This window comes from Urocampus carinirostris, chromosome 6 (assembly GCF_059441175.1).
Source record: "Urocampus carinirostris isolate Australia breed hairy pipefish chromosome 6, RoL_Ucar_1.0, whole genome shotgun sequence".
NCBI lineage: Eukaryota > Metazoa > Chordata > Actinopteri > Syngnathiformes > Syngnathidae > Urocampus > Urocampus carinirostris.
Window position 1 is genome coordinate 3,452,170 of NC_142354.1, and position 27,803 is coordinate 3,479,972.

The window sequence follows — 27,803 nt, forward strand, 5'->3', positions numbered from 1 at the left end:
TCCCTTGTGTTGTTTAAAACGTGTCATATATTATTTTTCTTTTTTTTTTCTGTATTTCTGCAGAACTTTCTGTTCCCTAGAAAATTGTTAACTGTATTTTGTTGTTTGACTGTTTTGTGCCAATTGTGTTTGTATTCAATAATAATAATAATAATTAAAAAATAATAATAAACAAATACACAAAAAACACTCGGCTCTCTCCCGTAAATTGCCGGAAATGGTCTAAGACTCACGAGTGAGAAGAGAGAGCAGAGACGAGCAGCATAGAGCTGAAGCACAATCCGCAATTGACAGCTCGTGGCTGCTTCATTTCACTCATCCGTTTTGCTACCGTAGAGCAGGTTGCTGCGGGACTAAACAAGTCAGGTGAGGAATCTTGTGTTTTATATTTTTCTTTTATTCCATTAAAACCAATCATCTTAAAATAAAATAAGAACAATGAAAGGTAAAATATGTATTACATGTTTCGTGCAGCAACTTTCTCGATTGTCCTCAGAAAGTGTGAATAATGTCACAGTATTTGCTGTGATGTTCAAAACCATGATCCCATCCCAGCCGACTTTGGGCTGTGGGCAGGGGACTAAGGGTTGGCATATGTAACGGGACCCAGATGGATGGTCTTGCTCCAGTGGGTGTTACACATTTGTTTTACATTTTTTTTGTTTTGTTGTTGTTGTTGTTTTACCTAATCTGCAAAAATAGATGATAAATGTCAGTCTCACACGACACCATTTAATTGTTGACATTAAGGATCATTTATTGAGCAAGTCTCATTAAATCACGTGAGGTCCCTTTTAACATATAAATACAAAATAACATTGCCATCAATTGGTACTTTTAAATAATCATTTAACAAAACACCATAACTGTACCTTCCAAAACAACCCACCTTGTGTAGTTTGGTATCAAAATATAAAAATGAACATCACAGTACACTTTTAAGTTAGTACAGCATAACATAGCATACCTCACCCAAGGCCCTATTTGTTGCTTATGCGACTCGCTCGTACTATTTCACTTTTTGTAAACTTTACAGACATCACAAACAACCTTTACAAACACATTTTCACATACTATCCTCCTCACGGTGCGTGCGTTACCAGTATATAAATCTCACCAGCAAAATAGATGATAAATGTCAGTCTCACACGGCACCGTTTAATTGTTGATATTAAGGATCATTTATTGAGCAAATCTCCTTAAGTCACTTGAGGTCCCGTGAGACTTGGCCCAAGCACCCTTCTGTGACCTGTGAGACTATGTCGTCTAGTGGTGATATACTGGTACTTCTCTTACCCCTTTCTGACTTACAAAACTCAATACTGTACCCTGAAAAAGTAATAATACACTTCCCCTAACAGTCAAATACGGATTACACAACATAAAAATCCCAAAATATAACATTATAATTATTAATCGAAACCCGGTCTTCGGCGTGACAGGCGGAGATACTGTCCGGTATACTAACGTGGACTACTTGTATAGGTCATCCATACTGGAAACGTCCGAGCGCCCTTTTGCGTTGACGAAAAGTGAATGGACAAGGTGGGTTTCCGATTTTTTTCCCGTAAGGGAATCGGACCCCCAGTCTTCTGCGTGACAGGAGATACTGTCTACTAAACTTACGATCAATATTCACAAAATGTCACCCCTGCTGGCAACTGAAGGACGCTCCTCTGTGTTATCGGAAAGTGAATAGACAAAGAAGAGACGAACATTGTTATATTTATATTTTTGTTATTTGGCTGTTTTTTCGGTTTGAATGTCTTGATTTTTGTTCTAAAAAAGTTGGGATATAATTATTCATGTTTCCTTCATACTTTTAAGGTTGGCATTGAAGTTATAAAGAGTTAGTATTTGGATCTGATCAATACCATTGTCTTGGGATTGACACATATATTGAAACACACACACACACACACACATGCATATATATATACATATATATACATATATATATAGATGTACCTGTCCCACCAAAGATCCACATTCACGCTGGACTGGATGATGAGGTTTTAATTACAGTTATTGCAGATGAAATGAGTCACAACATTAGCTTTTCTGCTGGCTTTGATCTCTTTGATCTCGTTAGCAGCTCTCTCTGTAGACTGCCCAACAAAGCATATCAAAGAGCTTTCTTTTCAATTTACATAAAATACATTTTAGAATATCGCAATAGATTTTTACATCCATTTTAACAAGATACTTTTAACAAGAGATTGTATAGTGGATTTTTAACGTTTACAATGAATTCAACATATTTTTCTTTAGTCTGAATTTTAACCAACATCATCCTTTTTAATATATATAAGAAAATAGAAATAAGAACAATAATGAGTATAAAAACGGGTACAATTTACCTGCAGATAAAATGAGTCACAACATTAGCTTTTCTGCTGGCTTTAAACTCTTTGATCTCTACAAGGGGAATTAACATTTTAGTAAAACAGAAACAAAACGAAAATAAATCCAAACAGCTTGACAACATCAATCACATTACTGTGCATGTTGAGAGATTTGTCAGCTGTGGTTATAATGCTTAAAATTAACTTCTTTTGTGGAGCACCAAAAGATGTGTTTACTCTGTAGACTGCCAACAAACCCCGCCTTCCAGTCACATGTCAGAAGACAAAACCAAACCCCACCCCATACCAGCAGGTGGCACTGTTGGACTCATCATTGCAGGACACTTACCAAAAACTATACATATATTTCAGCAGGAATTTCAATAAAACAAAAGTTATTATTACACCCGTTACATACACCCCCCTGAAATTCTGCTTAATATGGGAGTGCTACACTAAACAGAAAAAAATCACATGCAAAAGTGCAAATACTGAAGAAAAAAAAACACAAAAACTGGTACAGTATTACAAGGAACAAACTGAAGTGCATGTCAGTTCTAAAACTCTCCCAAAAGGAGTGTGAAAAGAAAGGAGGCGATCAAATTCCTAACCAAGCACAGACTAAAAGATGCCTGTTACATCTCTGAAATATCAAACATTGTTCCTGTAGTTTCAAGTACCGTACTCACATATGCACAATTCTTGTTTCTTGTTTAAGCTTTGTTACGCAAACTGAAAGTGCATCTCTAAAGAGCTTAAACAAGGAACTAGCAGATATTGCGGACACAGAATTGTCACCTACCAACTGGTCATTCATCTGACAAATAAGACGACTGGGAGGCCTGATGGACTGGCGGACCCTAAGATCATAACGGCTAGGTTGAGCACAAATAACCTGAGTTTGAGGGTCTGGGACAGTCAAGTCTAAACAGTCAGTATTAGGAGTGGCTGTCTCATACGCGTCAGTACCAGGGGAAACAATGTCTGGGGGGGGGTCAGTGGTCAATGGGGTCTCGTCTGGGAGGAAAGTGTCTGGTGGGCCCATACCCAAAGGATCATGTTTTCAGAGCACCGTGGTGGGCTTTCCGTATTGTCACTTGCAGTATGATCAACATCTTGTTCGGGGATGTGCTGACTTCCTTGACTGGATGTATCGACTGTGAGAGATTCAGACTGGGCATCAGATCTGCTGTCGAGTGAGTTATCCTCCACCTCTGAATGAACTTGCTCTTCACCTGACTGCATCACCCAGTTTACTGTACGGACATCACTTTCTTCGACTGTGTCAGGTACATCAGGGCATACATCACTTCCGTGCATAGTGGCGTCACACCCTGAGTGTTCAGACTCGCTGGCCAGATCCCCCTCACAGGGCAAGAAGCTAACAGAGAGCAACAAATTCCTGTGAACTACCTTCTCTTTGCCCGTCAGGCAATCCTTGACTCTATAGACATTGAGATCAGGCTTGACTGATATGACTTCATACGGGGTCGACTCCCACTTATCTGCAACCTTGCGTTTCCCTGGGACACCTCTGTTGGCGATCAACACCCGGTCTCCCACGACGAGGGGTGATCCTTTGGCCCTACGGTTGTACAGCTTGGCATGGTGAGTCTGTTCTCTGAGAGTATTCCTCCGTACAATCTGAGCAGCTTCTTGTAGATCCTTCTTCAGATGGATTACAAAGTCAGAGTAGCTGACAACAGCATCATTGGTACTAGCATGTTGAAACATGACATCGACAGGGAGACGAGGGATCTTCCCAAACACTAGGTAGAACGGTGCAAACCCTGTTGTCTCATGCTCTGTGCAGTTGTAGCAGAAGGTGAGGTGCTGCAGCATTTGTGGCCACTTTGCTTTGGGCTGAGAGGGCAGGGTTCTGATCATATCTCCCAATGTTCGGTTAAATCGTTCTGTGATACAATTTCCCATGGGATGGTATGGAGTTGTATGGGATTTCTGCACCCCAGCCACCTCTAGAAGCTCTTTGATCAGTTTGCTCTCAAAATTGGCTCCCTGATCAGAGTCGATACGCCGAGGGAAACCATAGACAAGAAAGAAATCCTGCCACAGACGACGAGCAACTTGTTTGGCGGTTTGATTCCTGCAAGGGAAGGCGTGCGCCATCTTGGAGAAATGATCAGTTACGACCAGGACATCTACAGACTTGTTCTCTTGCTCAGCAGTCCAAAAGTCTATACAGACCAACTCCATAGGCTCAGAGGTGACTATGTTCTTGAGTGGTGCACGGTTGTGTGGTTCCAGTGTTTTCCCTACTATACAACACTGACAGGATTTAACAGAGTTCACAACATCACGTTCCATGCCATTCCAGAAGAATCGTTGCCTCACCAGAGAGAAAGTACGGTTCTGGCCTTGGTGACCTTCTGAGTCATGGAAACCGTGGAGGACTTTCTGTTTCAATGAGTCAGGCACCACAAACTGGAAGATCTTGGCCATGCGAGGATCTTTCCTTATTTTGTAGAGCATGCCATTCTGTATGGTGAGTCTGCTCCAATGCTTAAGTAGTTTCATCACACTAGGCGACTCGACAGCTCTCTCACGCTTGGTAGGTCTCTTGTGTCTATGCACAAAGTACATGGTTCTGCTTATTGTGTTGTCCTGTTCTTGTAAACCAACAAGCTGACTCTGTGGGAGTGCTGTTGACTGATCTTCCTTCTGCAGAAGATTGAAGTTAGCATCCGTTCCCATCACTTGACCCACGCCGCCAGTGGACTGAACACTGAGGACAGCAGCAACTTCTTCTGATGTCACAGAACCATTCGTGCCTGGTGGAATTGCCCTTTTTACTGACTCATCTGATGTCTCCGGACTCTCGTCTACAACAGCGTGACAATTGTTGGATACTCTGAACACCTCTTGCACAGTACTGTGGTTCACCCCGTGGACCTGGTCCAACAGTGAGGTGTAGGGCTCGGTAACAAACGATGGCCCACACATGACAGTACAAATGGCTCACGACTCAGAGCGTCGGCTACGATGTTCTTTGGGTTGGGAATGTACTTCAGGTCAAAATTGTATGCAGCTAGCTTCGCTACCCACCGCTGTTCACATGCATCAAGTCTTGGTTTGGTCAAAATGTATGTCAGCGGGTTATTGTCGGTACACGTGGTGAAGTGTCTTCCTTTCAACCAATGGCTGAATTTATCACATACCGCCCATTTCAAGGCAAGAAATTCAAACCGGTGTGCAGAGTAGTTGAGCTGGGAGCGAGGTGGCAGCTGTGACAGGACTGCTCCAATCCCATCGAAGGATGCGTCGACAGCCAGAATAAATGGTGCATCAAATCCTGGGTGGGCCAGAGTGACACCTGTCACGAGGTCGTGCTTCAGTGTTTCAAATGCGTTCTGGCATGCATCGGACCAATCTGCAGGCGTCAGCTTCACTTGACCTTTCCTCACTAGTTTGCAGCCTTTCTTGCGCTTATGCTGGGCACCAGATTCAGATGTGAGCCTGAACAGAGGTTTTACCTTCGCAGAACATGCTTCAATGAAGCTTTGGTAATACATCACCATGCCTAGAAAAGATCTGATTTTACTAGGGCACAGCGTCTTACCGTCAGACTCCATTAGGTCAGCGACTTGTAGGTCATTTATCGCTCTCACCTTCTCAGGGTCAGTCCGAATTCCATCCTCACTGATGACATGCCCAAGAAATTTCACAGTTCGTCTGAGGAAAAAACACTTTTTGGGTGCGAGCTTGAGGTTGTGTTCCTTGAGGCGAGTAAACACCATCTGCAGGCGTTGGAGTGCAATTTCCTCTGTAGGGGCAAATCAGATCGTCGAGGTAACATAATAAGCTCATGAAATTCTGATCAACGAATATCGACATCCTCATCCTCATAAATGTTGCTGGGCTGTTGCAAAGTCCCTGAGGGAGCCGGTTGTACTCGTGAAGCCCAAAGGGTGATTATTACACCCATTACATATATATATATATATATATATATATATATATATATATATATATACCCCGCGACCCTACTGAGGGTAAGCGGTGCAGACAATGGATGGATATATATATATATATATATATAATACGTTATGGGAGCATGGCAGCGCAGTGGTTAGCGCATGTGCGGCACAGTTCTGAGGTCATGAGATCAAACCTTCCTGTGTGGAGTTTGCATGTTCTCCCCGTGCTTGCGTGGGTTTCCTCCGGGCACTCCGGTTTCCTCCCGCATTCCAAAAAACATGCATGTCAGGTTAATTGGCCGGTTCAAATTGTCCCTAGGTGTGAGTGAGTGAGGTGAGTGAGTGAGTTGTCTGTCTCTGTATGCCCTGCAACTGGGTGGCAACCAGTTCAGAGTGTCCCTTGCCCACTGCCTGAAAATAGCTGTGATGGGCTCCAGCAGCCCCGCGACCCTACTGAGGCTAAGTGTTGCAGATAATAGATGGATGGATATACATGTTATACATTTCAGAATGGATCCGACTGTGTTTTGGTTACATTAACGCAGAGAAGTGGCCTTAGGAGCCCAGCAGGGGAACATTTCACAAGTACTCCTCATTAGTATAGTGGACAGTATCTCCTCCTGATGCGCAGCAGACCAGAGTTTAATTCCCTGATGGCTAGAGATTGATAGTTGGTTAACCATTTGGAAAACTTTTTAATATCACTTTCCATTAACACAGAGGGGAGGCCTTCGGCTGCCAACAAGGAAAATTTACTCCTCGTGAGTATAGTGGACAGTATTTCCGCCTGTCACATCGAAGACCGTGAATTAAGTACCCAACGGAGAGAGACAGATATTTGGTTTACTATCAATCTGGCCGGCCCACTTGGGGAGTTGTCAAGGCGACTTTTGCTTTATACAGGCGAGATAACGCCAAACCTCACGCCAGTTACCACTAGATCAGTCACTGTGAATAATTGAATTGAAGAATAGAATTCAATGGACATGTTCTGACATTGTTTGATCACTTTTCTTGACATTGCAAAACGGAATTCCAACCCAACGTTGATTGTTCTACAGGGATTAGGTTTGGCGTTTAAATTTGGAATTAGGGGCGTTGAGTGTTTATGGTAAAGTGTCAGGGGTTAGTTGTTAGAGGTTAGAGATTAGGGATGTTGGGGGTTTAGGGTTAGGCATTAGTTGTTAGGGCTTAGGGTTAGGGTTTAGGACGGCCAGCAGATGCTCATTTTATTTCAATACAATATCTTGCAAACATACAATTTTGGCCACTGTATTTCATAATCAATATTAATTAAATAGATTTAATAATGCAACAACGTACCATGTAGTAACAACAGTAAATTCATTTTTTTTAAATTCAACATAATGCCTATTTTTTTTTTGTGCCATGATTCAAGTTTTTTTTTTCTTTTTTTTTTATGCAACAGGCATGGTAACACAGTGGTGCAGGGAGAAGCACGATGCCAAGGAAGGTATCATGCATGTGAACGTGGGCGGGTTGAGGCGCAGTGTCCGCTGTGACGCGCTCAACAAATTTCCCAACACCAGGCTGGGAAAACTGCTGGAGTGTCATTCTAAAGAGGACATCTTGCAGGTCAGTGAAAAGATTACCAAAGTTGTTGCATTTTTTATTTTTTTTTTGCTGGTTCACCTTTGAGGTTTTGTCAGGAGCATCTTGCAGAAACACTGATTAGTACAACAAGCAGTGGTCTTTTATTTGGGGCAGAGTTTGTTTTTCAGCACAACATAGACAAGCATCCAAGTGTGCGGATTTAAAAAGATGGAGGTTGCCAAACTGAGATGGTTGTGGTTTATTTACATATTGATGACAAAGTAATGCGGTTCATGGATCCCTTAACTGCACGGGTCGTTGGGGTACCAATGAGGAAGCAACTCTGGACAGCCTTCTCCAGTATTGACGGTTCCTGGCCCGTTCTTAGGTCGGGGCAAAGTTGGGACCAGTCCATTCCTCAATGTCGTCGGCCCAGTTATTTTTCGGTCTTCCTCTCCTCCTGCCACCTTGGTCAGTCCTGGTAATCCTTTGCCATAACCATACCATTGAAGTTCCTGTCTACGCACAATTGACAACAGTTCTTCGTAGGGTCCAATGTGCCCTGTGATGGTGTTGCGCACCGTTTTGTCACATGGGCTAAGCAGCTGATATCTAGAAGTTTCCTTTGGCATCGCTTCTCCATGGCCTAGATTTTCTTTTCCAGCTTTGCTCCATGTCCATGTCTTGCAAGCGTAGAGAAAGATGGAAGTAACCAGGGCTTGCATGAGTCCGATCTTTGATTTCACTGCCATGTTCTTGTCCTTCCAGATGGGTTTAAGTCTGGCAAGTGCGGCCGTGATTTGAGCTATCCTGTCCATTATTTCTGGCCCTGACCCCTCTTCTGATATGACAGCTCTAAGATATTTTAATTTGGTGACAGGTTTTAGCTCTCTGTGGTTGATGGTGATGTTTGTGGTGATTACCTTGGAGATTGTTGGTCATTACTTTGTTTCTGTGCTGATTTCCACCTCATACTCGACTGATGCTTCGTCAGGCGTTTGACTAGATCTTTGATTTCCTGTTCATCTCCTGCCAATCCGGCAATATCAACAGCAAAACGAAGGATAGTCACTCCTAACATAGTCCTCAAACACCTTATCTCAAAAACATTCAACTTCCTTGTGTCCCTCAATACTGACTGTACCTGCATGTTGCTCCAGAGTTTTGGACAGGATCCTCTCCAGGAAGATGCTGATTAAAGTTGGAGAGAGAATGCTGCATTGTGTCACACCAAATTTGGCTTGAAACCACACTCCAATGGTACTATTAATCAGTACCGCCCAGTTGGCATTGGCATGCAGTTGTTCAATGGTCTGAACTTGTTTCTGGCCCATGTTCTACTTCCGTATTTGCCCATAAAGCGCCTTGCCATACTCTGTCAAATGCCTTCTTGAAATTAACCAACACAAGATACAGGTTTGTCTGGTGTTGTTGAAACTTCTCACATAGGATGCACTGATTATTAATCTGTTCTGTGGTGCTCCTTCCCTCCCCTGAAACCTGCCTGTTCTTCGGCTAGGATGTTTCAGCCTGTGGCTGATGTGTGTTCAGTAGGACCTTAAGCATAACCTTACTTGGATGGCTGATGAGACCGATGGTTCTATAGTTGGAGCATAGTTGAATGTGTCCTTTCTTTGGTAGCATAATTACTAGCAGTTTTGTCCGTCCAAATGGCCACTGTCCTGTTGGCCAGATCTTTATGCAAATCTTTGTCAAAATGTCTATTGTTTGCTCACCACCATTCCATATGAGTTCTGATGGCATGTTGTCGATTCCTGGAGAATTTCTGTTCTTCAGTGAGTTAATGGTTGCCTCTATCTCTTCTCCACCCACACCAGCTGCCGTGCCCAAGAAAGAGGCTCCCGGGAAACCATGCAGCGGAGCGCCGTCTCCAATTTCTGGTTTAGCCATTCGGACTGACCATTAGACTGCGGGTGAAAAGAGGGGAGAGGCTGACCGACGGCAGAACTCCTTCCAAAAGCGAATTGGGGACCTCTGTCAGAAACGATGTCCTTGGGTATACCATGCAGCCGGAAGACGTGCAACTGGACCACCTGCGCCGTTTCCTTGGCGGAAGGGAGCTTTGAGAGTGCCACAAAGTGGACCATCTTGCTGAAGCCCTCCATGATTGTCAGAATGGTTGTCTTCCTTCCCCAGGAAGGCAGTCCAGTTACAAAGTCTATGGATATGTAGGACCAAGGACGACTCGGGACCGGCAAGGGTTGTAGCAGGCCAGCAGGGGGTCCATTAGACGATTTGTTCCGAGCGCAGGTTTGGCAAGCCCTGACGTACTCCTGAACGTCCCTTACCAAGGAGGTCCACCAGAAGCGCCGGGACAGGAAGTTGCTGGTGCGGGCTGCCCCCGGGTGGCAGGGGATGCGGGAGTCATGCACCCATTGGAGGACCTCGGATCGTAGACCCTCCGGAACAAACAGCCGCCCCTCCGGACAGGTACTGGGCCCTGCTTGATCCTGGAGCGCCTCCCTGAGACGGTCCTCGATGTCGCAGGTGAGCGTGGAAAACACCCGGGAAGCAGGTAGGATGGCCGCTGGGCCCCTGGGGTTGATCGTCCTCCTTCTGGAACTGGCGGGAGAGGGCATCGGGCTTGACGTTATCGGATCCCGGGCAGTAGGAGAGAGTGAAGTTAAACCGGGCGATGAACAGGGACAAGCGGGATTGTCTCGGGTACAGACGCTTCGCTGAGCAGATGTATTCCAAATTTTTGTGGTTCGTCCACACCAGGAGCGGTACCGAAACCCCGTCCAGCCAGTGACGCCACTCTTCCTGTGCCAATTTAATGGCCAGTAGTTCACGGTCCCCCCACGTCATAATTGCGTTCAGCGGGGGACAGGCGACGTGAAAAGAAGGCGCAGGGGTGCATCTTGTGGTCCTCGGCCGACCTCTGGGACAGGACCGCATCAACCCCCATGTCCGAGGCATCCACTTCAACGACGAGTTGACGTTCCGAGTCGGGCACTTGGAGAATGGCAAGTGCGGAGGGGAGCTGCCACCGTACTGTAATTCTGTATGAATCGACAGTAAAAATGGACAAATCCCAGGAACTGCTGGAGCTTCCTGCGGCAATCGGGGACAGGCCAGGAGGTAACCGCCGATACCTTTGCGGGGTCCATTTGCAGCCTCCCCTCCGCCACAATGTATCCCAGAAAGGCCACGGTCTTGGCGTGGAATTCACATTTTTCGCCTTCATGAAGAGGGAGTTCTCCAGGAGACGAAGAAGGACAAGCTGGACGTGCTGCGTGTGTTCCTTCAGGGTCTCGGAGAAAATCAGAATTTCATCCAGGTAGACAAACACAAATCAGTTGAGTACATCATGCAGCACGTCATTGATAAGGGACTAGAAGACGGCGTGGTTAGTCCGAAGGGCATGACCAGGTATTCGTAGTGCCCCGTGGGGTTGTTGAAAGCAGTCTTCCACTCGTCGCCCTCCTGGGTACGGACCAGTTGGAAGGCGTTTCAAAGATCAAGTTTTGTGAAAACCGTGGCCCCCTGAAGCAGCGCGAAGGCGGAGGAGAGCAGCGGCAAGGGGTACCGGTTCTTTACCGTGATCTCATTAAGTCCCCGGTAATTGATGCATGGCCGCAAGGAACCGTCTTTCTTCCCCACGAAGATAAACCCGGCCCCCGCCGACGAAGACGACGGTCGTATTATGACGCCCGCCAAGGCATCAGATATGTATTCCTCCATGGCCTGTCTATCGGGTGCTGAGACGGAGTAGAGCCGGCCCCTTAGATAGATAGTCCGCCAAAACTGTGGAGATAGGCGTCCACTAACGCTTCTGCGTTCCAGTGACTTTGGCTGGCCAATGTCCGGAAGTCGATTGAATAGTCGGTGATCGTGCGTTTTCCTTGGCGAATGTTCAATAGGGTCCGAGATGCATCGGCTGAAGATGATCCCGTGTCGAATACTTTTAAGATCTCCTGGGCCAGGAGATCGAACGAGGAACACGCCGCTGAACCTCGCTCGAACTCGGCCGTTCCCCAAGTCGGGCTCTTCCGGACAGATGGTTAATGGTGAAAGCCACTTTGGCTGCTTCGGACGTGAAGTTGCGGGGTTGCAAATAAAAAATAAGCCCACAGTTCACCAAGAAAGCGCGGACTTGTGCAGGGTCGCCACAGAATTTCTCCGGCACTTGCGGTTCGGCCGTTCCGATCGCGTGGGGTTTGGGAGCAGCACGACCGGAGATGGCGATTGTATGCTCGGGGACGGATTGCCGGGAGACGGAACTGATAACGTCAGTTGTCTTGACAGCTGATCCGACATTCTTGCTACTTGTTGCTGTTGTTGCTCTAGGAGATGTTGTTGCCGTAGTACTTGTTGTAGAAGGGAGGCGACGTCACTCGTGACTTGTTGAACGCCGCCCTCGGTCCATTGCAAGCGTTGCAAGGCGGAGGGAGACTCCGAGTTGCTTCGATCTCCGCTCGGAGAAACGTTCGCTGGATCCATACCTGATCAGATCGTTCTGTCACCGACCGGAAACAGACACACGACCCAGTAGTTCGTTTACTCAGTTTTATTGATAAAGAGGGAGAGTAGGGCTTGCTTCCACGATCTGATGGTTGACGGACAAGGGTAGCAGGTGGCTGGAAACGCGGAAGTGTTGAGCGAGGATGATCGTAGATTTGTAGGAATATTAGTCGTTAGCCGGGACGGGAGAGAAAGGGCGGTATCGAGTTCGGAAACGAGGTCGGCAACAGGTGTCAGGCAGGTAGCGGGGCAAAACCGGTCGGATGTCGAGATGGCAGAAAAGGGCAGAATCGGGTCCAGAAACAGGTCGGCAACGGGTATCAGGCAGAGGAAAACAGGGCAGGAAAAATGTCTGAAAGTGTGAGCTCTCCTAGCTGGGAGCATCGGTTCGCAACGATCTGACGGTGTCCTCTTGAAGGCCAGGGGTTTAAAAAGAGTCTCTTAGCCAATCAGCTCTCAGGGCTGTTGGCGCCAATTGGGCAGTCACAGGTGCCTTGAATCGGCAATCATGACACGCACACACTCACGCACATCAAACAAACAAAGGAGCAAGGCAAAGAAATAAAATGATAAATATTCACGGGTTATTGCAAACGTAAAACAAAATAAGAACAAGAAAAACAAATCAAAAACCAAAAAGCTCATCACAAACAAATGACATTGATGCGTCACTAATAGATGAAGTAATTCACAAGATGTTTAATACAACATGTAAAGCAAGGGTCTTAAACTCGTAAGAAAATTGCAGCGCCTCAGAATGATAATGTGAGGTCTCTGTCTTAACATGAAAGTTAAAAGGCTAGTGTGTATTGTTTGACCACTAGATGTTGTCATATTGCGTTGTGCAACTCGTCTTTTAGATATTCTTAATTCCATTCATGTTTAACTCTTCTTTTTTTATGAAAAAAGAAAAAGCATTAAGTAGTATTTCCCTACCCCACCTGAAAGCAAAGGCGGTTTTGAAAGGATAGCGTATATTATTTTACCTCTAGATGTCACTGTATTGTGTGGTGCAACTAAAAACGAGTATGAAAAAGCACAAGTAACAATAAAAACTACGGAGGCTCCGAGAGACCATTAAGCAACATTTTTCTTCTATTTTTTTGCCCAGCCATACGCCAGGTTTTTCGGGTACCCGTAGTAGCATGATGTCAGAAATTAGATCATATTACTCTAGATGAGGCTCATGTTTTGTAAAATAAATAGAAATTGTATTGACCTAAGGCTATTTAAAAAAATCCCCTGGCTTTCAAGAGGACGCGGTTAGATTGTTGCGAATAGATGCTCCCAGCTAGGCAAGCTCACACTTTCAGACATTTTTCCTGCCCTGTTTTCCTCTGCCTGATACTTGTTGCCGACCTGTTTCTGGACCTGATTCTGCCCTGTTTTTTCTTCCCGACCTGTTTTGTTCCACTAACTGCGTGACACCTGTTGCCGACCTCGTTTCCAAACTTGACACCTACTTTGCCCTCCGTCCCGGCTAACGACTAGTATTACTGCAAATCTACGATCATCCTCGCTCGACACGGAAGTGCCACTTCCGCATTTCCAGCCACCTGCTACCCTTGTCAGTCAACCATCAGATCGTGGAAGCAAGCCCTCCTCTCCCTCTTTAATAAAACTGAGTAAACAAGCGCTATTGGGTCCCATGTCTGTTTCTGGTTCGTGACAATTTCTATGACAGTTAATGAAGTTTTGCCAGTGATTTAAATCAATATTTATGTTTTAATGAAGCGGAGGTCACTCCCGGGACGCGCGACGGAGCGAGTTCGGCGGACGCGGTATCACACAGTACAACGAGATAAAAGGCGGCGGGCGTGATCGGGCTACCCCCGAAAGTACCCGCGGGTTAGGGGCTCGCTCGCGGGATTGACCGAATGGCACCCGCGGTGTGGCGCAAGTATAAACCCTGTCGTGAATTTGTCTCCGATCGTCCCGGGTGGACGTAAAATCGCCCAGCTGTACGACTCTTAGTGGTGGATCACTCGGCTCGTGCGTAGATGAAGAACGCAGCAAGCTGCGAGAACTAATGTGATTTGCAGTTGCGATTGGCTAGCAACCAGTTCAGGGTGTCCCCTGCCCACTGCCCGGAGATGGCTGGGATGGGCTCCAGCCTCCCCCCCGCGACCCTAATAAGGATAAGCGGTGCAGATAATGAGATGAGATGATATATATATATATATATATATATATATATATATATATATATATATTTTTTTTTTTTTTTTTTTTTTTTTTGAAGGGTCGTCACTACTTCGCAGATTTTCACTTATCGCAGGTGGTTTTGGTCCCCATTAACCGTGATAACCGAGGTCTTACTGTATAGCGATTACGACTATAGTTCTTACTAACGAGCTGAAAGAAAAAGCAAATGAGGGCTAAGTCTCGAAAAATGTGAGCCGTGTATTTGGTCTGTTGTCGTTGGTGCGGCAACAGACTCGTGTTGTTCGTGAACGAAACGTCTCAAAGACGTCTTTTTATGTGAACAACTAATCAACAGCTGGTTCCCTCCAAAACCCCTTTTTTTCTCTTGTGATTAGTCAATATGCATTTTTTGCGTTTTGTTGACTTTAAATCTGTTGAGTATAAAAAAGGGTCAATTTAATTTGTATTGTATCTTTTTTTTTGTAGATGTTTATATATTTTTGTTTTTGTTTCCTGTGTATTTTAGTGTTAATCCAAATATATAAAACTGCAAACTTTATACTTTTTTCCTCTTTTATATCTTTTTGGGTATTTTTGTTTCGCTTTTTTTCATTTTCTTCTTTTTTTTTTCTTTATTTTCCCTCTTTTCTAAGTAATTCAATGCATAATGTTACACAGTAATTGTGAATGTGGGGATTAGAGCAACACAAAAAAACAAAAGAGTGGGCTCTTTTCAGTGAGCAAAGCCGAAAAAAAAACAGTTCTCTAAAATAATTCAAAGACGTCACTGCGGTGTTTCTTATTTGCTCAGAAAAAAATCAAATTATTTGACATACTACTTCTTTTTAAAGTAACATAAGTAGTTACTTTCGCTAGTAACTAGTTATTTTGCCATGGTCGATATGATTTTGCATAATGGGGACCAAAACCACCCGTGAAAAGTGAAAATCCGCCAAGTAGCGACGCCCCTTCAAAAATACTCAAAAAAACAAAACAATTATTATTATTTTTAAAAATTATTTTATTTTATTATTTTTTTTTTTTAGACCTGCGAAGCTCTGAACCCGCAAACGTGGAACCGCGAAGTCCCACTGTATAACCAATTGCTTTTTAGTTTCTTTGTCTTTTATTAGCATATTTGGTATTGGAGTTTTCCAAAAGTAATTGAAAGTAATCCAGTTAAAGTAACCCTACCCAACCCTGCCTGCAACTGACTGGCAACCTGTTCAGGGTGTCCCCTGCCCACTGCCCGAAGATAGCTAGGATCGGCTCCAGCGCCCTCCGCAAGCCTCCTGAGGATAAGCGATGCAGAAACTAGATGGACGGATTTAAACTAGTGTCCCCCCTGCAGGTGTGCGATGACTACGACGTGCAGCAGAAGGAATTTTACTTTGACAGAAATCCCGCTCTGTTCCCGTATGTGCTGCACTTCTACCACACAGGACAACTCCACATCATGGAGGAGATTTGCGTCTTCTCCTTCAGGTTGTTTCGATCTTGATTTTGTATTGTTATATTTTTCTATATGTATTTATCTGTGAATTGAGTTGTGTTGTTGATTATATATCCATGTATATATATATATATACAGTATATATATATATATATATATATATATATATATATATATATATATATATATATATATATATATATGTAGTTTTTTATTAGACATTTATATGTTTGTAGTTGAACTTATTTTGATTTTATGAAGTACTCAGAGGAAAACAATGGGCCATTAACGATTTTTCCTTTACAGGCCCATTGTCTAATATTTGAGCACGGCGGCGCAGTGGTTAACGCGTGTGCGACACAATTCTGAAGTCATGAGTTCGAACTTTCCTGTGTGGAGTTTGCTTGTTCTCCCCGTGCTTCTGTGGGTTTCTCCCACATTCCAAAAACCTGCATGTCAAGTTAATTGGCCAGTTCAAATTGTTCCTAGGTGTGAATGAGCGAGTGTGTTGTCTGTCTCTCTGGGCCCTGCGACTGACTGGCAACCAGTTCAGGGTGTCCCCTGCCCACTGCCCGAAGACGACTGGGATGGGCTATAGCACCCCTGTGACCCTACTGGGGATGAGCATAATAAACGAATGAATGAATGAATATGTAATATTTGAACACTAGATGGCACCAATGTCTAATGCGAACGAAAACCAGTTCCGCAGCAAGACCTCAGACAAACACAGCAGCACCTTATGGATTCCACTAGGCAAAAATACATATTTCTCCAACTACATTGTTTTAGTAAAAATTAACATCGGTATGATAGTTCATGTAATTTTGCCTCATATTTAAACTGATGTGGGGTTCTTTTTTGGTAGCACTAGGAGGCAGTAACTATTACACCCCTAGCCTTTAAAAGTTTAAACCTATTAACATACTAACAACATTAGGTTGTTTTGACCTGTTCACGGCTCACGTTTTACAGATCCCTTAACTGCCTGGGTCATAGAATACAGTAGAATATACCTTTATTGTCATTGTTACAACATGGGATATATTGTGACAACGAAATTGGACGTGGCACTCTTGTTCCACATTTTACAGTGAGGATATAAGGAAAACAAAGAGATAAAGGAACAAAGAAGATGTTTGTACTGTCCTTGTTGTATAGGCTTTGTTTTCCTCCGGAGGGGGGTGTATGAGGGGGTGAGGGACAGACAGAGATGGGCGGATCCAACTAGATGTTTGATCTTACTGTACACACGGTCCAGTGTTTTTTTCCTAATTGCTCAGTCCACGTATTGAATGGATTTGGGAAGTACAGTCCATAAACATGCCCGATTACAGTCGCCGGCGACGATAAAAGCTCTGTTGGGGTGTATAAGCTGCTGTTTATTGATAGCAGCGGGCAGGAGATTTAGCGCTATGCTAACGTTAGCATCCAGTGGAACGTTAGCATCCGGTGGAACGTAAACAGCAAGCTCAATGACCACAGTTAGCTCTCTCGGTAGATAGAAGGGTCTACACGATACCGCTAGAAACTATATCGAGTGAGCAGTGTGTGTCAATGATTCGGCTGTTATTGTAGTGCATAGTCCCCCTGTTTTTACCGTCTCCGTCTCGTTCGTGCCGGTGAAGCGTGCGTCCTGCTAGCCAAGACTCCGTGATGACAAAAATACTCCAATTTCGGACGCTGTTGGTGGCGATCCGCAGCTCAAATTCACTCACTTTGTGGACGATGGATCTGGCGTTGGTTAGGAACATGCTTGGGAGCGCTGGTCTGTGTGGTCGCCTTCTTTGCCAAGGCCCGACTGGCAGCCTTTTTCTTTTGCTCCGTCGTTGTCGGCAGGCAGATGACCCAGGGAGATCCAGTGGTCTCTGTATATCCCTCGGGATGTTTTGGAGGTTATTGTAGTTGCGAAAGGAGTCGAAGGGAAAATATGAGGGATAACACTGAAAAACAAAAGACGAACTGGAGCCCGTGAAGCCGCTGCACTTTGCAGGGTCTATTGACTCACTCATAAATCATTTTAATGCTACTCTGGCTAGGGTCCTGGATTCCATGGCGCCCCAAGGCTTAAATCACGACCAAAAAGACACATGCCTTGGTTTACTGAAAATCTAGATCACTCAAACAAGACTTTAGGAAATCTGAACAAAAGTGGCGCGCTAAGTTTGAGGTTTTCCGTCAAACCTGGTGTGACAGCTTGTTAAAGTATAAAGCAGCCTTTGTCTTTGCAAAATCAGGCTATTTTTCGAAGGTGATTGCGGCACAAAAGAATAACACCCAAATCCTCTTCGACACTATAGCATCGCTAACGAGGCAACGGATTATTCCAGATAGTTCTACCCATTCAGCCAAAGACTTTATGGTCTTTTTTAATTTGAAGATTTAACACATACAGGAAGAGATTTCTAAAGACGCTGTAGATATATCACATGTCAAAGGTCTTAAATTATAGATGCGCGACATGGTGGCTGTCTGGGGATTTTCTTTCCCAATTTATTGATCTGTCACTTGATAGTCTCACACAAGTGGTGAGTACGGCCAAACTGACTACTTGCGTGTTCCATTCCGGGTTTGCTGATTAAAGGTCTTTTTGGCGTCCTTGGACCTTCAGTTCTAAATATTATCAACATATCACTCTCCTCAGGTGTTGTTCCGTTGGCTTTTAAGTCTGCTGTTATTAAACCTACACTTAAACGACATAACCTTGACCCAGAAAGCTTATGTAATAACAGATCTGTGTCAAACGTACCGTTTCTTTACTTGAAAAAGTTGTGGCATAACAGCTGAATGATTTTATATCTGAGAATAATCTTTTTGAATCCATGCAATCACGATCCAGGGCTAATCACTCGATCGAGGAAGCCATGATTAAGGTAAGTAATGATCTTCTACTGGCGATGGAGTCTGGTGCTTCATCACTGTTGCTGCTGCTGGACCTTAGTGTTGCCTTTGACACTGTAGACCGTAATATCTTACTAGATAAATATGGTGAAAACACATTACATAAGTAATTACTTTCAGCAGGGTTCAGTACGTGGCCCCTTTCTTTTTAGCATTTACATGCTTCCATTAGGTGATATTATTCGCAAGTATAATATCAGTTTCCATTGGTACGCAGATGACACTCAACATATATCTTACGATGGAGGAATCTGCCACACCGAGATAAAAGAATGGATGTCACTCAACTTCCTGCGCCTTAACTCTGAAAAGACTGAAATGTTAGTTATTGGTCCATCTAAATGCCGTCACTTGTTCTTAAAAACGGTTCTGAACATTGACAAATGTAATATCACCCAGAGTGAAAAATGTAGGTGTCACATTTGACCCCAATCTGTCATTCCGAACACACATTAAGAATATAGCTAGACATAGACATACAGCTTTTTTTTCCATCTTCGCAACATTGCTAAAATTCGCCCTATGCTGTCCCAGTCGTATGCGGGGATTCATGCGTTTTAAAAAGCTGGCAGCTGGTACAAAATGCTGAAGAGAGGCTTTTAACTAAGACAAGAAAGTTTGATCATGTTACCCCAATTTTAGCTAACCTGCATTGGCTCCATGTTATCTTAATATTCGATTTTAAGGTTCTGTTGGTAGTATACAAAATCATCCATGGACTTACACCCGCATTTCTTTTAGATTTAATTTCCCTTTATGTTTCGGTCTGGAGCCTTCACTCTGAAAATTCTGGTCTACTCGTGATCCCAAGAGCCAAAAAGAGATCTGCAGGTTCAAGCATGTTCTCCATTCGGGCCCTGCTGCTGTGGAATGCTCTGCCAGCTAAGATCCGAACTGCAACCCTAGTGGAACTGTCTAAATCTAGGCTTAAAACACACTTGCAGTATATACTATAGCTTGTGAATGACCTATGTTTCATGTTGACAAACTCTGTGTATTGTTTGTTATTGTAACATGCGTTGCAGCCTGGTCATCCTGGAAGGGGGATTACCTCATGGGCGGTCCCTTCTCAAGGGTTATTCATTTTCCTCATGTTGTGGTTTTTGAGTTTTTCCTTACCCTCATGTAGGTTATAGATTAGGGGATGTTGTAATAACAGTCTGTAGTTTGCAATTATCTGTGCTCTGTGTTTAAGGCCTTTACAAATAAATATGACTTGACCTCAAGTGTCTCAACAATGAACATAGATTGTGTAATGAGCTTCAGAAAAAGGATTATTCAGCGATTTACAGACAAAACAGGGTCTGTTTGAGTGACACCTTAACTGTAAACAGTTGTTAAAATTGTGTTCTTTTGTGACTTTTGATAAACAAATATGTGTCGGTTTGATGTCACCAGTTACTGAAATCATTGAAAAGCTTTGACTTCTGAGATTCAAGATATGATGACCATTTCAAAATCCACTCATCAGAGACACATCATGATCAGTCTGAAACAAGATACCCGAAAACTATAAAACCGGTGCATCTCACCATTATGTCCCCTGGCCGGCTTCAACTTCTTTGAATGTCCGCAAAATGGCTTTGTTACATTAAGTATTAAACATAGAATCCAACCGTGTGAAATATCTACGACAAAACACACGATAATGCCAAAAAAATCAATCAAAATTTGCCTTAAACATTTCAGCTTTGTTTGGCCGTTGCTTCTTGTAATCCGTTTGTTTTGCCACATTATTTCTGTTGACAAATAACCCGACTCATAAAAGTATTCCCGATATGGTAGGTAGCCTTTCGATTGACACTTTTTCCATGATGTGGGTTTGTTCATGCTAGTTTTATTCATGCACAAAGCCCTAAGTTACATTAAACTTGCGTCTTCCTCTACAAATATATTCCACCTCTCTCACCCTAACCCTTACCGTGTGGCCGTTAGAAAAAAATGCACAAATTAGCCGCATCATAACCCGCAGGGTTAAAAACTTGAGAAAAATCTCACGGCTTATCGTCAGAATTTTACGGTATATATATATATGTTAACCAGTCTTTTGGGGCCCCCTGGTGATCGCGGGGCCCTAAGTAGCCACCTAGCTCACGTATGCCTTGGGCCAGTTCTGCTGCAGTGTTTAAAATGCAGCAAAAACATAGCGGCTTGTAATCCAGAATTCACATTTATTTTTGAAGTGAAAAAATGCTAATTAGTCCTAACACATAGTTGTCATTTTGGGTGGCAGTCAGGAGATGGAGTACTGGGGCATCGAAACGTTTTTCCTGAAGCCCTGCTGCAGTTTCAGTTATCAGGAGCGTAAATTGGGACGACACCGGCAACCAAGTTTTGATGACGGCAATGGTGCTGACAACAACCACAACGAAAACTCAGAGCACGAAGAGATATGCAGACTGCGCATGTGAGAAGCGCCCTTGTCCTCCTTCTATTGCAAGCGTGTCAAACATAAATGGGGTGGGCTTTAATCTGGCCTGTGAGACAATGCTGAGAGAAGCACAAGAGAAAAAATGAGCTGCACCATGTCAAACAATGACATCGGTTTTTAATATGTCCAATGGATTTCGCCAAAGCCAGGGTTCACCGCTGTATTTGCTAACAACCATTCATCAACCAGTTAATATTTGAGGAAACACTCATCCCAATGTTATTTGACTTATAAAAGAAGTCACACTTAATTGACACATTAATGGAATATCATTACACTCACACATGGTGCAAGGATGTCTCTTTTAACCACAAAATTGGCTTCTAAACTACGCTTTTTTTCCCCTAGTGATTGAAAATGCTAAGTTATCAAATGGATTTCAAACAAAAAATTAAAAATGCTACCATGGTATCTTTGTGGTGGTTTAAAGGGACAGTGTCTATTATTTGACCACTAAATGTTGCTGTATCATGTGGTAAAATAAAGTGCCAAAAAAGAATATAGACTACATATATATAGACTACATATCCTTAAAGTGACCAATCCGCACCATTTTTATTCACATTTTTTTTTGTTTTCAATTATTTTTTGGGGGGGTACTTTTAGCAGCAAGATAGATGACATTTATGTCAGCTCCCTCATGTTATGTCAAACAAATGCAAATTTCTCATCCTAACAGTGTTTTAAAAAACGTACGTTTTTATAATAGTTAATACATTTTTGAGCATTATTTAAACTGATGTTTTTCTTTCCAAGGAATAACTTTTTTACCACTAGGAGGCGCTAAATAACACACACTTTCCAATTAAAGAAGCTTAAGCTCCTTTCCATTATCTGGTAGATATGAAATCTAACAGTGAAGTTCCCAAATTCAGATAAATAATTTTATAGAAATATATAGAAAAGAGAAAAGGACTTTTATATAACATATCAATCGGTTGCACTGATATCATTGTGTGTTTTTTTTTTCAACTTTAAAACTCTTGGTGAAGGAAAACAATTATAAAGGGTGGAAAAAACTCAATCGTTTTATAAAATGACTCTTACACCTCATAATCGTAATTTAATTGTGAGCCTTTGAAAGATCCCCATCCCTGGCAGACTTTTTATGCCATTAATTTACTATTCCACCGTGAGAGTGTTTTTTCTACTATATGGCCCATGAGCTAAAATGAGTTTGACAAAATCAGTTCTGTGAAAAGTGTTTGCCTCCTTCCTGATTTTGGTGTTTTTTGCATATTTATCACTCACAAATGTTTCATATCATCAAACCAATTTTAATATAACAGAGACAACCCAAGGAAATACAAAAAGCAGTTCTGAAATGTTGATTCCATTTATTAAGTCACAAAAACAAATCATAACAGATCTGGCCCTGTGGAAAAAAAAGTAATTGCCCTCTCTTGTTAAATCAAAAAGTAACTGTGACCACAATTTTAGAAAGGCTGAGATAAATTCCACAGATCCCACCTAAAATTAATTGCCATCTGTGTTAAATCAAGAAATCACTTAAATTGAAGCTGTTAGACAAAGTGAAGTAGGCTAGAAAATGTCAAGCCACAATCCGAAGAAACTCCAGAATAAATTAGAGAAAAGTGATTGAAATCTATTAGTCCAGAAAAGGTCAAAAAGCCTGCAGGTCTCCAGCTAACCACCGTCAGAGCCATTATCCCCAAATGGAGAAAACTGGGAACAGTGACAAACATTTTGTACAAGTGGTCGAACAACTAAGATTCCTCCAAGAGTGCAATGACCGCTCACCCATAGGTTACAGAAGAACTTGGAAAAACATCTAAGAAACAGGCCTCACTGACCTCAGCTGAGGTCTGAGTGTAATGACTTCACTATAAGAAATACACTGGCCAAAAAAGGCATCAATGGGAGAGTTCCCAGGCGAAAACCACTGCTGTCACAAAAAACACAAAGAGTTGTCTTACATTTGTCAAGCAGCATCTTGATTATCATAAAGACTTTTGGAGAAACATTCTGTGGACTGATGGGTCAAATATTGAAAAACATTGGACATAAATAACATAATGCCAACGGTAAAGCATGGTGATGGCAGTGTGATCCTCTGGGGCTACTTTGCTGCCTCAGGATCAGGTTGACTCTGGTTGGCGGAATAACGAATGGTTCTGGAGTGTCATAGTCGATGTCTGGATTCAAATACAATTGAGATGCTCTGGTGGGACCCTCAACGAGCAGTTCCTAATAGAAAACCCTCCAGTATGGCATATTTGAAACAAGAGTAGGCCAAAATTTCTTCACAGTGTTGTGACTCATAACAAATTATTGTAAATGTTTGATTTCTGTGATCGCTGCCAAAGGTGGCCCAACTCACTATTTGGTTCAGGAGGCAATTACTTTTTGACATAACTAAAGGTTTGGATTTTGTTAGTGAACAGAATCAACATTTTAAAACTGCATTTTGTACTTTGTATTGTCTCTGTGTAATATTAAGATTAATTTGATGATCCGGAACCTTTGTGAGTGATGAATATAAAATATCACAGAAATCAGGAAGGAGTCAAATACTTTTTTCCTGGAACTTTATGTCCTATCGTCTTTGTTCCTCACTTATTGATACTTCTCAGTTACTTGTTTTGCTTCTTTGTTTCTTCTCTGGTGCTTTTCGGAGATATGTTTACACAGGGAGCTGCAGCACTTCTCCGAAATGCGGTATGGGGGCGTCCGCCAGCGCCTGTGGCTGACCTTGGAGAATCCAGGTTACTCGCTTCCCAGTAAATTGTTCAGCGTGGCGTCAGTATCCGTGGTGTTGGCCTCCCTTGCTGCCATGTGCATCAAGAGCCTTCCAGAATATCAGGTGCACCATGCACGGCAGTCGCATATGTACCACATTGGCTAAACTATGCTGACACGCTTTGGCATCCTCATCTGACCTGTAGACGCTGGATCGGGATAGCACCTTGTTGGATGAGCCTGTCCATAAAGTAGAAGTACTCACCACATGTTGGTTCACCTTGGAGGTACTGTCACGGATCCACGCAGAGTGTTGTGTAAGCAGAGTACAGAAACACTGAATAGTACAGCAAACAGTGGTTGTTTATTCTGAAGTCAGGTAGCGAGGCAACATTATTGCTACAAGATGCAGGCAATGGGTCGGTGTTCCAATAACTCCAAACAGCATGGGCAACAGTTAGAGTTCGTCAGGCTGTATTTGTGATTCAGAAAGGCGGGTTATGTACACTGGACTAACAAAAAGGCTTAGATAAGGGGGCTTGGGACATGACAGGAAGGTTATTTACTTGCACAGAGCCATGGCGACCAAGTGTTTAAAAAGTGACAGAGGAGAGTTGTGATAGGAGGGAAGTGAAGTCAAGTAACCTCAGCTGAGAAAAAAATTAACCCAGAAGTGAGTAACCAAATAAGGTAAGGTCAAGAGGGAAAGGAGAAATGAGAGCGAAAGTGATTGATTCGGGGACTTAAGTGCTGAATTGTGACAGGTAGTCTTACCTTTCTTCTCCTTTTTCGGCCAATCTCCAATATTTTTTACTATAATTGTGAAGACCAGTAGAACCTTACTAGTAGTGATTGGAATTTAACAATAATATTTTAAGATAATTGTTACAAATACAGTTTTTTTTTACAGACTACTGTATACGGCGCGACTGAAAACCCCAAATCGGACAGAAAATTGATAGTGCTCAACCCTGCACACCTTACATGTAGATAAATGTGTGACGAGGTTTTGTGGTATACCACCATATTTGTGCAATGGTTGACCAGTCGCTGACCAAAATGGCAATCCATTGCATGTAACGGGAATTTAACTAGGGTCATAGTAGTAAGACCACTGAAACCTAACCACTAGACCAACAGGGATACAGACAGCATATGTTAAGACATTCGATTTCATCTCAATATAACACTTTTATGACGGGGAAAAAAACAAATGTTAGAGTATGGAGGAAACCAAAAGTCGTCCTGAAAGATGTAGATAAAAGTCTGATTCATCGTCAGATACACCAAAGAGTTGTTTGCCTTGTTGTGCTTTTTTTGAGTTTTTAATATTTTTCAGGACGACTTACTGTTTTCTCAATTTTTTAACATTAATTTCTGACACCCTGAAAATAGTGCGACAGCGAGATGGAGTTCAATCCCTTTTTATATGTCGTTTGTCTGACTGGTGGGTTAGTGAATAGGTTTCAGTAGTCTTATTACCAAAACCTGGGTTCGGTTCCTGTTGCACGCAATGTTTTGTGAACAGTCAGTGACATTTCACTGATCAATTGTTGCATTTATATATGACGCAAGTGTATAAAATGGACAACCGTTACGCACGAATAAACACGTTAGCTCTTACTGTAGTTCAATTTCATGCGCATTATAGTCTAGTGTGCCTTATATATGAAAAATAAATCACATAAGACCATTTTCAGGGGGGTGCACCTAATAACCTGTGCGCCTCATAGTGTGGGAAATACAGTACTTCTCAAATTTAACATTACATTCAACTTCTGTATGTTGTGTGTACTTATGGCAAACATCCCTCAGGTGGTGATGCGCCTTCTGCTGGCTCCAAACAGGAAACAGTTTTTGGGGCATCCTCTCAACGTAATCGACGTGGCATCCATTATTCCCATATATGTGACGCTAGTCTGTGAATGGACACTGGGCTCCAAATCGGAGCCGGGAGACCTGGGACGCGTAGTCCAGGTGCTGCTGCCTCCCCCCTCTCTGGACACTTGCCATCCAAATGAAAGCTTACCCTTTTTTTGGGGGGGGAGGGTCTTCTAGGTTTTTCGCCTGATGCGGATCTTTCGAGTTCTGAAGCTGGCTCGCCACTCTACCGGACTGCGCTCACTGGGGGCCACGCTCAGGGTGACCGCACCAACACATCAGAAAACAAGCAGCGTGAAAGTCTTTTTGTCATACATCAATTTTGTTAGAAGAAATGTCGTGCCTTGACAAATTGTTTTTCACGCCACCTCTTCTGTAACGGTGTCAAATTTAGATGAGACTGAAATAGACATGATCCGCTAAAAATCTTTACGCTTGCTTGTCAAAGAAACAGCAGTGATGCCGAAGTCAAATCCAGCCAACCTTTTTTCTTGTAGCACAGTTATCGTGAGGTTGGTATCCTGCTGCTCTACTTGGCCGTGGGCGTATCCGTCTTCTCTGGGATGGCCTACACAGCTGAGTACCAGCAGGTCAGTATGTCTGCCTGTCTGTTCAATTCACGGTGTTACCATGCGCCAGGATTTTACTTTGAACACAAACATATAAAGGACCTGTATTTTGTTGTTTACTTTTTCAGTTATTTTGTCATGTATTTTATCAACGAGTTCGCCAATCATGCACCAATCACCAATTGATTTATGACTGATCAAGCAATAGATGAAAAGTTCAGCCTGTTTTTAAATTACTTAACATGAGGCTCACCTAGAGGAAGCTGACAAAAACTTTTTTTTTTTTATCCTTCTTGTTGTTTTCTTTCTCTTTTTCCTTAATTTTTTCTTCTTTAAAAAAAAAATATATATTTCCCTCTTGATTCCCTGTGTGTGTTCAGGACACGGGTCTGGACACAATCCCGGCCTGCTGGTGGTGGGGCACGGTGAGCATGACCACGGTCGGCTATGGCGACGTTGTGCCCGTCACGGTGGTCGGCAGGCTGGCGGCAGGCGGCTGCATCTTGGCTGGTACCCTGGTGGTGGCGCTGCCCATCACCCTCATCTTCAACAAGTTCTCCTACTTCTACAGTCGCCAAAAAGCGCTAGAGGCTTCAGTCCGCAACAGTAAAGTCGGTGTGGTCAATTGGAGCCTAACATGGCCGTCAGACCAATTCACTTGTGACAGCGCAGTATGAATATCTGCATTATGGAACAATAAGCAAAAATACATGAAGTAGGGCTGCAATGAATGATCATTTTAGCAATTGATGAATCAGTCTATTACTATGAGGTGCACCTAAAACCTGCAAATTGGCCAGAAATTTTATAGTGCTTTAATCCAGTGGTTCTAATAAAGCGCAGAATACTGTGGTTAAAAGATTAGAAATGCATGAGGTTTAACGGTATACTTTGTATTTGAGAAATGAATACTCAAGAATCATTGTTGGCATGGCATGCAACAGGATTTGAATCCAGGTCTTGGTAGTACTAGGGGCAACACTTTACCACAAGTCCACCTGCGGTACAGATTACACATAAAAAGGCATTGGATCTTTTCTCATTATCTCACCTTTTTGACTAACTGCCAGAAACATTGATTTGCACTGTGCACTAAGATAGGTTAAACGTTGCAAACGACAGAAACAAAAAACAGAAAGTCTTTCAACAAATTACTAAAATATCTTTACATTGGTAAAAGAGCTTGTAAACAGAGACACTTATAAAAAGAATCGCTAATGAAACTCATTGCAAATGCTTTAAATCAGTAATTCTACTGTTTTATTGATTCGTTATTGCAGCCCTAAACTGAACCATCATATAAACGTGCATTTTTTAAAATGCTTGTAGGTTAAGATATGTGCATTTATTTAACATAAAGTGAGCCTCACCCAGAGGGAGCTGGCAGTTTTTTACAATCTTGCT

General features: G+C 43.0%; 1 protein-coding gene across 3 annotated transcripts; it reads left to right on the top strand.

Moving 5' to 3' along the window:
• Positions 1–242: 242 nt before the first annotated feature.
• Positions 243–27,803, top strand: LOC148363556 (delayed-rectifier potassium channel regulatory subunit KCNS1). 3 transcript variants are annotated; one of them, XM_088337486.1, is made up of 10 exons: positions 259–366; positions 7,710–7,876; positions 15,816–15,949; positions 21,052–21,225; positions 23,902–24,073; positions 24,156–24,236; positions 25,765–25,926; positions 26,008–26,091; positions 26,328–26,420; positions 26,780–27,803. In XM_088337486.1, exons 2-10 carry the CDS (start codon positions 7,712–7,714, stop codon positions 27,074–27,076), a joined length of 1,362 nt encoding a protein of 453 aa, XP_088193612.1. In that variant the 5' UTR covers positions 259–366; positions 7,710–7,711; the 3' UTR covers positions 27,077–27,803. The 3 variants fall into 3 exon arrangements, with proteins under 3 accessions (XP_088193614.1, XP_088193612.1, XP_088193613.1); XM_088337488.1 differs by lacking the exon at positions 7,710–7,876 and having other exon boundaries at positions 243–366; XM_088337487.1 differs by lacking the exon at positions 21,052–21,225.